This window comes from Amblyomma maculatum, chromosome 2, assembly GCF_055883805.1.
Source record: "Amblyomma maculatum isolate TAMU_Amacu chromosome 2, ASM5588380v1, whole genome shotgun sequence".
In the NCBI taxonomy this organism is placed as follows: Eukaryota; Metazoa; Arthropoda; class Arachnida; order Ixodida; family Ixodidae; genus Amblyomma; species Amblyomma maculatum.
In genome coordinates, this window is record NC_139345.1 from 41,791,739 (window position 1) to 41,806,942 (window position 15,204).

The 15,204-nt window shown below is 42.7% G+C and overlaps 1 protein-coding gene across 2 annotated transcripts in view; it reads right to left on the reverse strand.

Moving 5' to 3' along the window:
• LOC146198505 (semaphorin-2A-like) overlaps nt 1-15,204 on the reverse strand; it is a 68,965-nt gene that overhangs the window by 15,101 nt on the left and 38,660 nt on the right. For both annotated transcript variants that reach the window (XM_084594004.1, XM_084594002.1), the window contains 9 exons: nt 15,077-15,198; nt 13,732-13,840; nt 11,237-11,297; nt 9,149-9,492; nt 7,071-7,195; nt 4,826-4,977; nt 4,595-4,641; nt 2,773-2,900; nt 460-646 (listed from right to left, as the gene is read on the reverse strand). In XM_084594004.1, the coding sequence (XP_084450130.1) occupies nt 460-646; nt 2,773-2,900; nt 4,595-4,641; nt 4,826-4,977; nt 7,071-7,195; nt 9,149-9,492; nt 11,237-11,297; nt 13,732-13,840; nt 15,077-15,198 (1,275 nt within the window). The remainder of the gene's footprint in view (nt 1-459; nt 647-2,772; nt 2,901-4,594; nt 4,642-4,825; nt 4,978-7,070; nt 7,196-9,148; nt 9,493-11,236; nt 11,298-13,731; nt 13,841-15,076; nt 15,199-15,204) is intronic.

Consider the following 15,204-nt stretch of genomic DNA (forward strand, 5'->3'; position numbering starts at 1 on the left):
TTGGAGAGTTGTAGTGGTTATAGCACAGCACTATCCACTTCTGCGGTACACCACTGCGCATCCAGTGACCACATTAAGCGAGTTGCATGCTTCACTGCGACACACACCTGCTACGTCGGCACTGGTGGCCACACTTACCACATCCGATTAGGTATGCTACCGCGTGCGTATGTGCGGTGTGCGAAAGCAATCACTGTGGCGGATGGTGCTCAGCTATAACTCACTATTATCAACGAATAAATGAAACATAGGAAGCGGCAAAGCTCACAATTTTTAAAGCTGATTTTTCATATAAAAGTGATTTTTTTAGCGTCCACAGTTTTTTAGAACAATTACCTGGGTCCTACCGGGTGCAAGAAATCAGTCAGCAACTGTATTATTTTGCATGACACTCCTGCGACAGAATCACCATGGCCAATGATGTTAATCTATACTACCGAAGTTCGACCACCAACTAACCAGTGTCCACAGTGAGGTTGTAACTGCAGAGCGTGCCAACCGACTCGAGATGCAAATCATAATGGCCAGAGTCTCTCTCAGTGAGCGACATGAGCACCAGGCCATGGCCAGCTGTGTGGATGTACTTGTCCCTTTTCGGTGTCACCAGGCGGCGCTCTCTACCATGCTGATGGTACCACAGGGGCACCTGGAACAAGAAACCACTCCTATCAAATCCATTAATGTGTGTAACACTTCAGTTTTGCAAAATACACGAAGGAAGGTTTTACTGCTAGATGCGCCAAAATATGTGTTGCACCCCATGATTACAGAAGGCACATTCACAAAAGTGCGAATTCTCTGGCAAACCTGTGAAACATACTTCGGTCAAGACAACAGCCGTAGCTCTTTTAATTGCGACGTGTACTGTAGCAAAACTGATTCAAATTACCCTGAAAAAAGTCGATCACATGGCAGTCAATGAAAAAGCACAGGAGTTCATTTTGAGCATTACTTTTCTAATGCATTGAGAACCTGCCCCTCCGACATAAAACCTAGGCTGTGCTTGGCATACACTGATAAATCTTTCTCCAACCCACTTTAATAAGGTGGCATTAGAATTCACACCGCGCAATGATTTCGCTTCCTGTGCTAGTCACAAAAGTTGCTAAGTGATCACAAGGTCAGTGACGTGATGAGGTCACATGCCATGGTCAAGCACTGATTGGTCATAGGGGGTGTGTGATGTCACGAGACCATGTGACATATCCGAGCTTACAGGAATGCTGGAGGGGAAAGTGTGCATTCCAGAAAGGGTGAGACAGACAGGTTGAAGCACGTTTTTGGTGACCACGATAGCCTCTGCATCAATGTGTAGCTGTGTTTCTTCATTGTGCTTGAGCTCTAGTACACATGTCCAGCAGCTGCACTTAGATCCACAACCTGCTAAACGTGTCTCTGTAGACACAGGGAGTACAGACTTGCTCACGAGTAATTTACAGCAGCAGTGGCTAGATGCAAAAGACTGTAAGGCCCAATGAGGTATGCCACCGTCAAAGGAATGTTGCGCACAAACTATTCAGCGATATATGTACTCAGCATACGATTATCCGTGTGCAATAAAATAAAAAGTAAAAGATTCGAAGATCGTACTAACACTGTGTATATGGTGAAAGAACTGACACACACACAAAATTGTGTAGCAGCAATGTTTCTTCTAATGTAGTTGCATTTCACTCTTACGGTGACTTTAGTGTCCCCATAATTTTTTTTTCTCCTTCTCTTCGTGCTTTTAGGGTGCCTACCAAGAGTGTGACAGTTATAATGCCTTTCATTACATCTGCGCCTTTCACAAAGCAAACATGCTTAATGCTAAGAAAATGCTAAGAATGCTAAGAAAATGGATTTATGTCCATCGTCATTCAGTTCAGGAAGCCCAAACATCGGAAACTGCTAAGCAGTACTCTGACTTGGAGCCATGCTCTCAATAGAAAGCAATGAAAAAAAAAGTCAAGATTGGGCTATAACAAATTTGAGAAAAGTCCAAAAGTTTTTGTCACATGCAGGTTTCCGTTACATTTTTTACCAGTATAAGACCCGTGTCCCGCCTTAATTTTAAAAAAATATAGCTCGACAAGACTGCCAGAAAGAAAGTCAAAATGAAAAATAAATATAAGCCTCCTTTATTTGACGACATAAACGCAAAGAAATTTTACGATCACCTCGATAGCAGAAGTGCAGCAGCACTAATTAGGTACTTACGAGGTACCCCCTTTCCTTGTCTCCATGTCACTATACACAGAGAGAGGAAGAGTGGGGATTAGGGGAGTTGAAGCACATCGCTCCTCCTGCATGCCCCTTCTTCCGGTCTACCCATCCACTACTGTGCTCAGAAACAAATTATTCCCTTTGCATTGCTGATGCTCTCCACCACCCCACTTCTGCTGCTGTTGGCACCCGAATCGCACAAGCAACTCGGAGGTGATGACTGCTCATCCCATGCTTATTTTCTTTTTATCTTGTGATTCTGCACCCTTTTCAAGCATGAAATGTTGTAGTACCATTTGAGAGAGAGATGTTGGCTGTGCTGGAGCAAAGTACACTCGGTCAAATGTGAATAAGATCAGACACTCCTCTAATAGTGATTCATGTTTTATCATCATAAAAAATCTTATGTGATTCGGCCAACTGCAAGTAACACAGCATTAGTTAATGAAGAGTTGGCGTGGCGACTTCGAGTACACACTTCAATAAGGGCTGTGCCAGAAAACTGAGAAATTGAAGTACTGAGGAATTCACTACAGGGATGTTCTTTACATCCAGACTTAGCTGTACCTTGTTTGGAGTGGACCCCGGTCCGGTGGCTCCTGCTGCTGGTGGCTCCATGAGTTCTGGGTGATGGCCTTGGCAGCTGAGGTGCACACTCTCACCCCAGTGGGCATGCAACTGGCGCCGGCGGATGCCTGCAAGACAGCAAGGGTACCGAGAACAGCATTCTGGGATGTCCATACTTCCCTTGGACTAATAAGTATAGCATGCATCCCTTCTTGGACCATGTTCCCTTCTTTGGCCCTGTTCCTTGGGAGGTTGTAAACTAACACACCCAATGTTGAATGCCGATTCACTGTATCTATAACTGCCGCATTTGAGCAACCGACTGATCGATAACTACAAATGCACCAAAGCATTTTCTGCACCACTATCTAAAGCATTATCTATAGCCTCTGTATAAAAAGCAATGATAGTTACTTCAAGGATAACGTGCCTTGCAATGCATTTTACTGGTTTTTATTTAAGAGGTTCACTCCTGCATTCAGAAGAACTATCAGAAACAATCTGCTTGATGCCAATAATCACAGCAAAAAGACCAAATAAATCTGTTCCAGAGAAGGTCGAACTTCAACATTTCTGTTGCCTCCAAAGGCTACTGAAAGGCGCTTCCTTATTTAGCTCTACAGAAGAGCTTAAGAAACATTTTTCTTAGAAAAAAGAATGACTGCAAAGAAAGTGATCATAGTCTTATCTGGTGTGATAGAGGAAGATGACCAGCAGGTGCAACTGCAGTGCGAGATGTAAGTGTCAACATTTCGAGCCTGGGCCAATGACTTCTTGCTCTGCCCGATCCTTACCATTGAGCTTTATTTGCCAATAGAGCTTGTTCTCTTGTTCTAAGAGCTGAATTATTCGAACAGCAGATATATGAAAACGCATTTCTATCCCATTTGACTACTGTTTAATTCAGTGACTGGCACACACTAAGTCAGTCAACCTTAAGCATACATTCGAAATATTTAGGGCATTAAACCTTTCATTTACTTTGACTATCTTACAGAATGCAGTCCATGCCTCCTGCCCCTGTCCAAGCAATATGAGCATGCACTGGCTGCGCAGTGTCGGTTTCATGTCTTTGGCATTAATCTGCATTGACGAAGTATTTTATATTATTATCATATATTTTTTACCATTCCGATTTCAGCGTGCATGCCCCCTACGAATATGTGCCCCTTGTGGAGGCGGCATTTTACATTTTACACATCGAGCTTTGGATAATTTGGACGTTTCTTTCAATTCAAATGATTTAAGTTTTGCTAATCATCATATTGCTTTCAGCTGCCAGTCATGTACCATTTTGTTTCATTTTGTTACTCACTATGCGTGACCACATTAAAGGTTGCATACTGTTATGCTGTCTGACCAAATAGCTATTTGTGTATACATCATATTTTTTTACATGGTGCTGAGTTTAGTATTGTTTATTTCAGTTGCAGACTATTTAGACACAAAGAAGAGCAGAAACATTTTCCTGTATCTTTTTCTGAAATAGCTTTTTTTCCTACTGAATGTCATTCGACATTCAATTTAATTATAAAGGCTATTTTTATATTCATATTTATATTTCATTTGCAATAGAAATTTCCACATTTGCCAACCCCTAATCATAAGTTTAAGAATATAAACCTTTTCTGCACTAAAACACATAGGCATCTGTAGGGACTTTTCTGCAAAGGTTAGATAGCATAAAAACACAAATCATCCAAAGTCAGATTATAAGCTTACGACATCAGAAACACACTGCTATTAGCTTTGGCACACAAAAATATTTACATGAATACCAAAGATGTATAGAGGACAATATAGGAATTTAGGTACAACTCACTTTCTTCACAGATGTCAGGTGTGGCATTGCTCACATCTTGTAGGAAGCTGTAGAAGCAAGAATGGATCAAAAAACGATTAAACACAGGGCAAACAGCAGGACACCAAAGTTAACCAACAAGAAAATAAAAGCAAAAATAAAGGTCAATATTTTGTAAACAAAAATTAAATTAAACCTAGAATATCTGCATTGCACAAAGGGCAGATGACTAGATTTGGCCAGGCAGCTCACCCCGTGACGTAGGACCGACACTCGTGGTGGTCCCTGTCCCAGCCACAGTACGGATCTCGCACGCAGCGCAGGCAGCTCAGGTGACGGCCTCGGCACAGGTCTAGGCGCACCTGTCGGACACCATCGTCCGAGCCCAGGTACACAGACTTGTGCTGCATTCGAGCGACATACATGTTAAGCAGGAACAGTCGAAACTGCTTACAACTGCCTTGAACATTGTAACAGGCTCACCCACAGTATAAAATTTGATTTGCTGCAGTTCATAGTTTATAAAATGACACCACCAAAGCATTACACTTCCGGACTTTTCTTGGCTACGGGGGCGGAGCTTTCGTCACGGTGCTACTACACCATGTAATTCTATCCGGCCTCAGTTACAGTTTTGTTTCAGTTCCACCTTTGTTTGAAATTATAGTTTTTGAGCTGCCAACAACACAGAAATGAAATTAATTAGAATATTTAGGCCTAAGTGAACGTAAATTTGCGTTTAATGAACATCACACGCTGCATACATTGCACCTCAACAAGAGCATTGCGAAAATGAACAGAAACCAGCGGATAGTCGCAGCAGAAGCAGCCGACATATGTTTCGGGAGACTGACGACAGATGGCCCAGCCATCTCGTTTGCACGGCGTAGTGTACCGATTTAAAAATGCACTACAGTAACATCGTAAACGCTTGTGTTGCAGTAAAATCATGATGTAATAATACCGTGAATATTTCCACAATGGTATAATATTCCAGAGCACGATACGCAAAATTTACTAAGGGACTATATTTTGCCGTGCAGTGAGCTGATGCGTTTTGGCTCTGTAGCTTTAGCTGCATAGCTAGAAAAAGTTGTTCGGGGGTATAGTTTCTGTTTGGCCCCTTTTAGGCCACAAACTAAAAGCACGCCAGTCTGCTGTCCTGAGCTGCACCACTCCATAAATCGCTGCAGTCCTCAAAAAGATATTCATTTGACTCAGACAAGGCAACCACCTCTGCTGCTTCAGTTTATGCTCTGGATTAAAATCTCCCTGCCCTATAGCAAAATAATCTCAGTGGTGCTACAAAGAAACCATGACCTAGAGTAACTTTTAAGCACCGAAAGATGTGTTCCTTAATTTCTATGGAGCAGCTATAAGGCTATCTTGAAGTATTTTTGAGAAGCCATATCGGCTTTCTGTAACATTTTAAAGCAGCTGTCCTCTGTTTCTAGACTTGGCTTGCTCATCAAAATAAAATTTTTAAAACAGATCATTATGTTGCCAACAAAAAGAATCCTAGCAGCCTCAAAGAAATCCACTGTATGAGGTGCCTTGAGAAGGTCCTTTTCAAAGCACTTTACATCCCCTTATCTGGCAAATGTTTCAATATTCGTAATTCCAAAAGCTTGCCCAATATTGCCCTGCACATTTGTTCTCATTGAAGTCATATCCTCAGTCAGCATTTGCACATACCAAAGGCAGCAGAACAGGCACCAGCAGAAAGAGCAGTGGGCATTTGGAAGAGCGTTTGTTATGCATTGCGACAATACACAAGTTATAGTGGAACATTGAAAGGCACATCAGCACTTGGAATTCAGACAGCATACCATGTCAATGGCAGTAGCGAGCTTTAGTGCCAGCTGTGCCGACAAATTGTGACAAGTTTGGCCAATCATTAAAGCTAACCAAGGAAGATACGAGAATGCACTCTGCACACAGAGCCATCCTAACTAAAATTCCGAAAAATTGTTTGAACAATTCAAAACGCTGTTAAATTTAACTATATGCAAAAAAAAAAAAAAAACACTAATTTTGGCACAATTTTGGCCACGTTTATCAGGATGGTGCAGTGGAAGCACTGTAATGAACCTTATAGGTTCAGTAAAAACTTAGACTAAAGAGCATTAAGCATTAGACGCTTTCAAGCATATGATGTTTCCATAAATCAAAAGAGCCAACAAATACTCTTTCCCACACCATGCGATGATGTCACATAAGCTTGCATGCAAAGATCAAAGCCAGGTACCCTCGCAGCCCACAATAAGCAACATAAAGAGCCAATTCCTGCACAGTGCGTACCCAAAATACCAGCTGGAGGAAAAATTTCAACAATACCAAACACGTGCATGAATCTAAATATTTGGCAAAAGCAGGAGTACACGAAAGAAACTATGCCAGCAACAGCTTAGGTTCTCTGTATGCCTCAAGCAATGCTTTTTTCAACCAGCCTTTTTCTTATTTTGCTACACCAAGCAGATAGCCAGAAAATACTCACCTCGCTAGAGATGTCAATGGTGCGAACAGGCTCCCCTGGACTGGCCTCGAATATGTCAACTAAATTGGAAAAGGACTGGCCCGAGCGATCCTTCCACTCTACTATTTTGTACACCAGCCCATCACCTGCAGTCACAAGAGAATGGATTTTAACGGACAAAGGACAAAAACACCAACAGAAACTGCTTTCCATTGCAATGCATATACAGTCAAACCCACTTATAGCAATATTGAAGTGCCATGGAAATATCATATCGTTCAATATCATTGTTATAACCGATAATTGTTATAACCAGTTGGGCCGGAAAAACAAAGAAAACATTATAAACTACACATTTAATGAGGACGAGGTATCTTACACCTTTTATTTCGTAGCGGAAAGAAACCCATAATCCGTAAGTGTTGTCTGTTTCAAGGCAATCTGGCCGACATCTTTCTGCAGGGCATCCAACTGCTGAACATAGAGCAGTGGAAGGTTCTTAGCAAAAACAAAGTACCGCAGGGAGTCAATCATTCTCAAAGCCTACTAGTGAGACGCAACCTGCACAGGTTCCAGTTCATCATCGTCGTCGCTACTGTCACCATTCTCGGTGCCAACAACTGCTGCAATGATCATCTGTCAGCTCTTCATCTGTTGCAACTGTATCGTCGGCATGTAGAAATTCAAGTCCTAATGCTTCGCCGTCACCACCGCTCACTGTGGACCAAAGTTTGGTCATCGCTGTGTCAGCAGGAGCTTCGCGACCTTACGCGTCACCGGTATCCCCAGCAAAGCCCGCCTTCGTGAAGCAGTTCATGATGGCGGAAGAGCTTACTTGCCCATGCTTCAAAAATGAACTGCACTGCTATCAGAAGCGAGATCTTGAAGTCTGGCGCCGGTCAGCGTTCTCGGAGAGAAATGTCGAGGTTCAGCGCGAGCCTGCTCAAAACCCGTCGGCGATACAGTGCCTTGAAGCAAGCAATCACGCCTGCATCCATAGACAAAATGCACGCACACAGGAGCTTCCGGATGCCGCCCACAGATGGCACCCAAAGTCGCGGGTCATCATAATCGTCGTATTTTCCCTTGCTACGAGCTTCTACAATCCTTATCGGCATCAGTATCGCCTTTGTTTTGCGACTTCCGCGGTCACTTGACGAATAGAGTTAAAGAACACCTGCGCAGAATCTGCACTGACATGGCCATTATTCTGGGCGGCCTCACCGGCATGCTGCAATCCCTGGATGTCAGCATCAATTGACCTTTTAAGGATGAATTGCGAAGGCAGTACTAGAAATGGATGGCAAATGGCAATCACGATTAGACGCCGACCGATGGCTCAAGAGGGCACCGCTCGCGACTGTGTTTGGCTGGATTTTCTCTGTGTAGAACTCCACATCTACGGACATTGTATCCCATAGTTTCAAGGTGACCGGGATTTAGAATAGATTAGACGGGACTGAAGACAACGACTTGTGGGGTGAACGTGCACCAGAGCACAGCACCAGCTCAGAGTCGGAAGACTCCACGAGTAACGATTTAATGGTAAACAAACGCCACACATTCACTGATTGGTCTGTTCTTACTTGACAAAAAAAAAAAGAAAACTTTTTCGTATGTCATGTGTATCGGCCTTACTCTGAAAATTGGCCCTCAAATCTGGAAAAAAAAGTGTGGCCCTTACACGCGTTTATATGGTAATCAGGCTCATGGCAATGCTGATAAAGAATATGCTGTCACGACCTTTGTGATCTCCGTACTATTTTTTTAGACACACTGAAAGACTTAATTCCCCGGAACACTCTAAAGGAGAGAGTAATTAATATCACATTGCACTAACAAATGGTTGAGTTATAAAAAGCACACAAGCCAACAAAACTGAAGAGCAAATTGGCTGACAGGTCAAAACTGGATTTGTGACAGATTTTATAATTTGCTCCTTCCACAGTCCTTCTCTCTTGTTCTTTTCTTCACTGGTACTAATCTCTGAGAGTAGTAAACATTTAGTGCCTTGGAGCACAGAGAACCTGCAGTTTAGACATACCCGATTCATGCCAGATAAAATTTCGAGGTGAAACCAAAGACATGGGTTCACTCACGAGTTCCAGCGAAGTAGACAAGATAATCAACACCATCCACGTCCACCTTGTGCACCGCGAGCGAGAGAAACACCACATTCTCGCGGTAGAAGACGGGCCTTCCGCCTGACTGAGGCACAGCCGAGTCCATGAGTGTGTGGGTGCGGAGAAAATTGAGAACAGCGTCGGGAAGTGTCTTGGTGCTGTTGACGCACAAGCCTGGCCGCGGCTCGGGCACCTGGCTCGTCAGCACGGGCAACCAAGCAGACGACGACGTCTTCTGCTCCTTGAACTTGCCCCCAAAGGCACCCTGGATGTCGCTCAGCCGGAACGAGCACACAGCAGAACCATGTGGACCCCCGTGCCTGCACATAAGGGACATGGCCATGTACAAGAAAGCAGTCGGAATATTTTATAAGAACGAAAAAAAAAACAGTCTTGCAACAGTATGAAATTAAGGTACCTGAACTGTGGAATCAAATTTTAATTACTAAAAGATGAAAATGCGCAAAGTTGTTTACATTATAAGCATAAGTGCATTTATAACAAGGTAAAGCAACAGCTTTTCTAACAATGCTAAAGAAGGGTGGCCCGCACCCTTTCAGGAATAAAAGCGAAACTTTCAAAGCATGTAGACATATCTAATTTTATATACAGTGCAGTCCACTTATGGTACCAGATACAGCGATATATTGATTATAGCAATCAAATTCTTGAGATTTATCATTATTTCCATTGCCCTTATGTAAAAATAAACCAGATATAACGATCGATTATTGGCAGTACATCGGATACAACGATAACTTTATCGCCGCCTTGTAGATGTTTGCTACGAAAATGTGATCGAATATTCAATAAAAGATAAAATATCAAGAAGACAATGAAGTGAAAACTCGACATATGCGGCGAAAACGGAAGGAAATGAGCATTATGATCATCGCAATCGCAGCCGCGCAAAGGGTGCTGCTGCGGCCTTATTGTCATCGCCGATTCTGCGTCCGTGGAAGATGGCGGCAACCAGATTGACGGACGGCGCTATAGCTCATGAGATGAAACGGCAAATTCATTGGGATTTTTGGCAGGGTTTCAAGGTTGGAAGCCTCGTGAAAAAATACGGACATTAGCACTCCATGATTTTAACGATCGTCAAGGCTGGGGATGTCCTTCAGTTCATCCAGTCGCTAATCGGTTTCGTGCACGCAAAAGGACTGCCGCCAGCGTACACGCTACTGGAAGTGATGCTCACAGTGTTTGTCAAGCTTCAGCTGCTGCTCAAGCGAGCGCCGATTTACAACTTCTTTAAGTATGCTTAAGTTATTTTATGGCTATTGATGTATACTGCAATAGAGTGCTTAATGCTCTTTACGATTAGCGTTGTTCAACCTGATTCACTCATCGTATGCATGCACAAAAAAAATGTGGGTGCGTTTGTTTGTTTTTTCTGTTTTTTTTTTCTCGCCGGTCCAGATATAACGATAATCGGTTATAACGATAAGATTTTCAGGTTTTCTCAGTATCGTTATAAGTGGACTGCACAGTAGTGTCTTCAACGAATACAATACGAACTCATGGAAGAATGAAACAATGCAGCTAGCAATGAAGAAATTAAAAGTCATATTTTATTATCAGTGCTCAAATATAAGCAAACATCCTTAACTTAATACAGCTTATAACAAAAAAAGACTGCTTCTGAAAAATTTACTAGCTTAAAAATAGCATGGCGTAACATAAACTGCTGCTCCCTTGCTGTTCCCTACTCTTTCGATCAGATTATGCTAAAACCTCTGAACCATTACATAAAGTTCAGTAAAACATAAGGAAAGCATCAACTTGTGAGGCAGTAAAGAGAAAGTACCACATGACATGGTGGCACACAAGAACTATCTCAGAAACCCATCGCTATGACAGCATAATTTTCAGAGAAATAGAGCCAAATTCGAATATGTGCAAAAGTTCTGTGACTGTGTTAATTAAAACTACAAGAGTTTTTTGCCACACTAAGCGCGAGCGGCATAACTGGCCGCAGAAAAATTCCAGGTGAAGAGGGTAGGAACAGTAAGTGGGGCTGGGCAAGTAATTCATCAGTGCTTTATGCAAATGAATACTCACAGAGATGTTGTGAAGACAGCGTAAACATTACTGTCATCATCTGGGAACTTGTAAACTGCCTCTGCAAGAAAAATGACTTCAATAAACTGCAGATATTACCGCAGGAAACTTGTATGCAACTAAAAAACCCGCAACAGGAAGAATATAACTAAAATAATTTTTAAAAGTTTCAGTTCTTTCGCAATGAATACAGCAGCCGATCCGATTTTTTTGGATTCAAATAATACAGACGTGCAATATTTCGAACCTCCTTCAGGAACCGTCATGCACCCCTTATAGGAGCCTGTACGTTTTCCTGACCAGTATATTCCAAACTCTCTGGAAAACAAGATTACAATTTTTTGGACTAATTTGGTTCCAGTAATACTGCAGAGATCGTTTTTTGGCCGAAGGTTCTTTTTTTTTGGCATGACAGGGGCGAGTGGGCACCGTTATCGGAAACTCCTGGTTTGGCACAGTCATAAAAGGCACCATCTTGGATTTAAGTAGGACAGACTAGCTTGGCTCTTTGTTCATCGTGTCCGTTTGAGACACTGGCAATAATGGTACGCTCTTCGTTGTCATCGCGGTGGCCTATAAAGAGCATGCAATCAAACTGCAAATGGAATGTGAACACCGTCAGCCGCTGCTTCAACGCAGTCGCCGCCATCCATGACGAAAAGCGGGAAGGGAGGAAGGGCGGGGTCGGTGCACTCACGGAGGCTGTCGTACCGCTCGCTTTTTTTCCAGTGAGCGCCATCTTGCAGTCTTTGCTACCATCGTTAACAATAGAAATTGAGTGTTATTGCTTCGTACGGTGTGTGCACTCGTTTGCAGCATGAGCATGACAGGCAGCTATGTCATAGTTGAGAAGAGCACACAGGCATGACGAACGCATGAGTGCCCAACTGAAGAGTTACAATGGTTACAACTTAGCCCTATCCACTTCAGCAGGACATCATAGCGCGACCACCCCGAGCAAGTTGTATGTTTCCCGGCAGCATGCATACCTGTAGTGTCGGCACCAATTTGTGCGTGCACATTGGCAGCCGCGCCTGCCGTATCGGGTCATGCTAGCGCGTGTGGAAGCAGACCTCGGCATTGGATCGCACTATGCTATAACTCCCTGTTATTGCCATATAAACGAAGCATGGGGAGCAGCAAAGTTAATTAGTGATTTTTAGATCTTAACTTTCACAGAAAAGTGATTTTTTTCAAGTTAACAGCTTTTCGAACTGTTTGATTGTTAGAACCATTTCCAGGGTCCTAAATTGGTTGGCAACTGTAGCAAGTCTCTGCACTGCCCGCACACAAGCGAAAAATGATCTTTACAAACTGGTGGCCTTAGGGCTCCCTAAACAAATTAGCTATCAACCTAGACACCAAGTTGGACTACATTATAGTTAAGAAAGTGGAACTGAATATGGTTTCAATTTATGAGCATATTTTAAAATTTTTGATAGCAAAACAGTCCTACTTGCCTATAAGTGACTGCCTATACTGCTTGTTATCCTTGCTCAACATGTTTGCGCCTAGCATTCCATTTCTGTAGGGTGCATCTTGCTTAGCTCAAATCAGGAAAATAAATGAAGCACAAGCATCACATGAGCATTAGCTTAAGTCCAGTAGCTTAGGAAACGACACCCTGCTCAAAGAAGTTGCAACTCGATGTAAAATGTACAACGTTGAGAGTATAACTACTTGAAATAATATACTGCAATGCCCCTAGCAGCAACATAGCTGGCAAAGCAGCTGTCTCTACTCGGAAGTAGACGATAAGATGCAAAAACCTGAAAAAAAAGTTCAATATGTTGATGTCACGAAAAATAAGCATGAACTGTGCTTAAATGCAAGACACCAATCATCAAATAATGAAATGAAAAGATTGGTACATCTCTGCAGTGATGCAGAGGTTTTAATCCTTACTTTAGTGGGACAGAAGAACAAACGGCTGAAAGTAATGAAAGTGATGCAACTGTGTTAGAAAGTAAACAAGGCAAACTCTGGAACTGCATGCACATTTCAAAACAAGAAATAAAAGCTATCAATAACTTGGGGGACACTTGAGCTTTGCCTTTAAGGGTATGGAGTGAAAGCGTTACTCAATTTTGTCTGGAGCTCCCCACTTGCAAATCTATTATCTCATAGGTGCTCACTAGGCATACAGTCGCAAGTTACCACATTACATAAAGCCCTATTTTAACCAAGCCATATGAACATGCCCGCATGGTCTGGGGGTAGCGTATCTGACTTGTGATCATCTCACCTCTGATTTTAAAGGAGCTACCCAAACCGGCAGCTCCTGCCAACTCTGCCAAGTCATGCAGTCTTATGACGTCACAGAACCCACCAACCAATCATGCCCGGCCATGTCACCTGCCGACAACCACCCGCCAGACAGAAGCGTGTCTGTGATTTTTCACTCAAACCACAATAACGCTAACACTAAATTTTTCGGAAAGCGGAAGCTTTGACGTTGCCATTTAGAAGAAAAAAAAAACAACGGGTGTACTTACGAATTTCATTGAAGTAGAATGGATACTCTCCAGGGAGAGAGCAATTCAACCTGGCCTTGAGGAATGTTGCCCAGTTATGGGTCAAGATGTTCTTTCCGCCAGTGTCTTTCTGTTGATATGAAGTGACAAGGAAGGTAAACTGAGCATGAAAAGGCTACATAAACAAATAAAAGGAAAGCCAGTGGCAGCTTACATAGAGCAACCCTACTACTATACCTCAAGTAAACAATTCCCAGTTCTGATCACAGAATGCTGCATAATTTGCGAGCACACAAAGTGACAGCAGTGCACTTTTCCATTTAAAGGTGTAATTGATACCTTCAGTTAGTGGGCTCGCTCTAGCAATGTCAGTGTCATTGCTCAATTAAATATGTTCGCAGCGCTTCAAATGGAGAACTGAATTAGCGCACACTGAAAGAAAATAATGCCTACATAGTGCTCATAACATCCCAAACCTCCAGCTGGCTCAAGTCAGGAATAAACTAACTCTTACGATGCAGTCAATCAAAGACTGCTCTGAATATTATGAGTGAGAAAAGACGACCAAGCGAGAATATTCTGCCCCACTTACTTATTCATGTAATGAACTAATTTTTTCAAACATGCACGTAATGTTCACCAAATTCATGGAATCATTATTCACAGCAAATGTAGCCACAGAATTACTGAATATTTATGTGCCTCTCCTTAAGGGCTTAATCGATCGCAAATGATTGCACAGTAACTCTCGAAATTACATTTTCTAAAGCTATGAAGACATGGTGCCTTCTTGAAGAGAAATTTATGGTACATCAAGCGAAGAGGAACCAGGGATAAATTAAATGTACCCCGAATGTAAAGCAATTATGCAAAGTAACATTAGGAAACAAAATTAATTTCATCAGCTCCTTTGCATGCAGGCTAGAAAAAATAAGAATTCACTTTAATTTAGGAGCATGTGAACTAACCGGTACTGTTAGACATCAGGCGATGCACCCCGTGTGCAAAGAAATTAAACTTTCCTTCTCCAAAGTTACATTCAGCAAGCTTTTGACGAAAATTGTACAGGCTGTTTCACGCTTAAGGAAAAACTGGGTGCAGGTGACCATTTCGTTTTAAAAATCGCTGCCACCAAAAGAGCAAGGGAAAATCAGCAGCAAATTCTCGTCGAATGCTGGTGGCAGTACCCCACAAAGCGAGGCGGCCATGCGCTCCCAGTTTCCATCCAAGTGTGAAACAGCCACGCAAAATAAGCTTTTCAAATCTTGCACACAGCAGATATGAGATGCCAATCATTCCACTCCACAGACATTGACTGATCCGTATGTGATCTCCAGTCAAAACAGGGCTTCAAGAAAGAGCTCACCTTACACACACGAGCCACTCGTGAGTAAATGACCTTGCCACAATTGATGTATTCCACTGCACTCTCCCGGAAGAAGAAGAAGACGTGATCCCCAATGTCGAAGGAACCGACAAAGTTGGGTTCTGTAT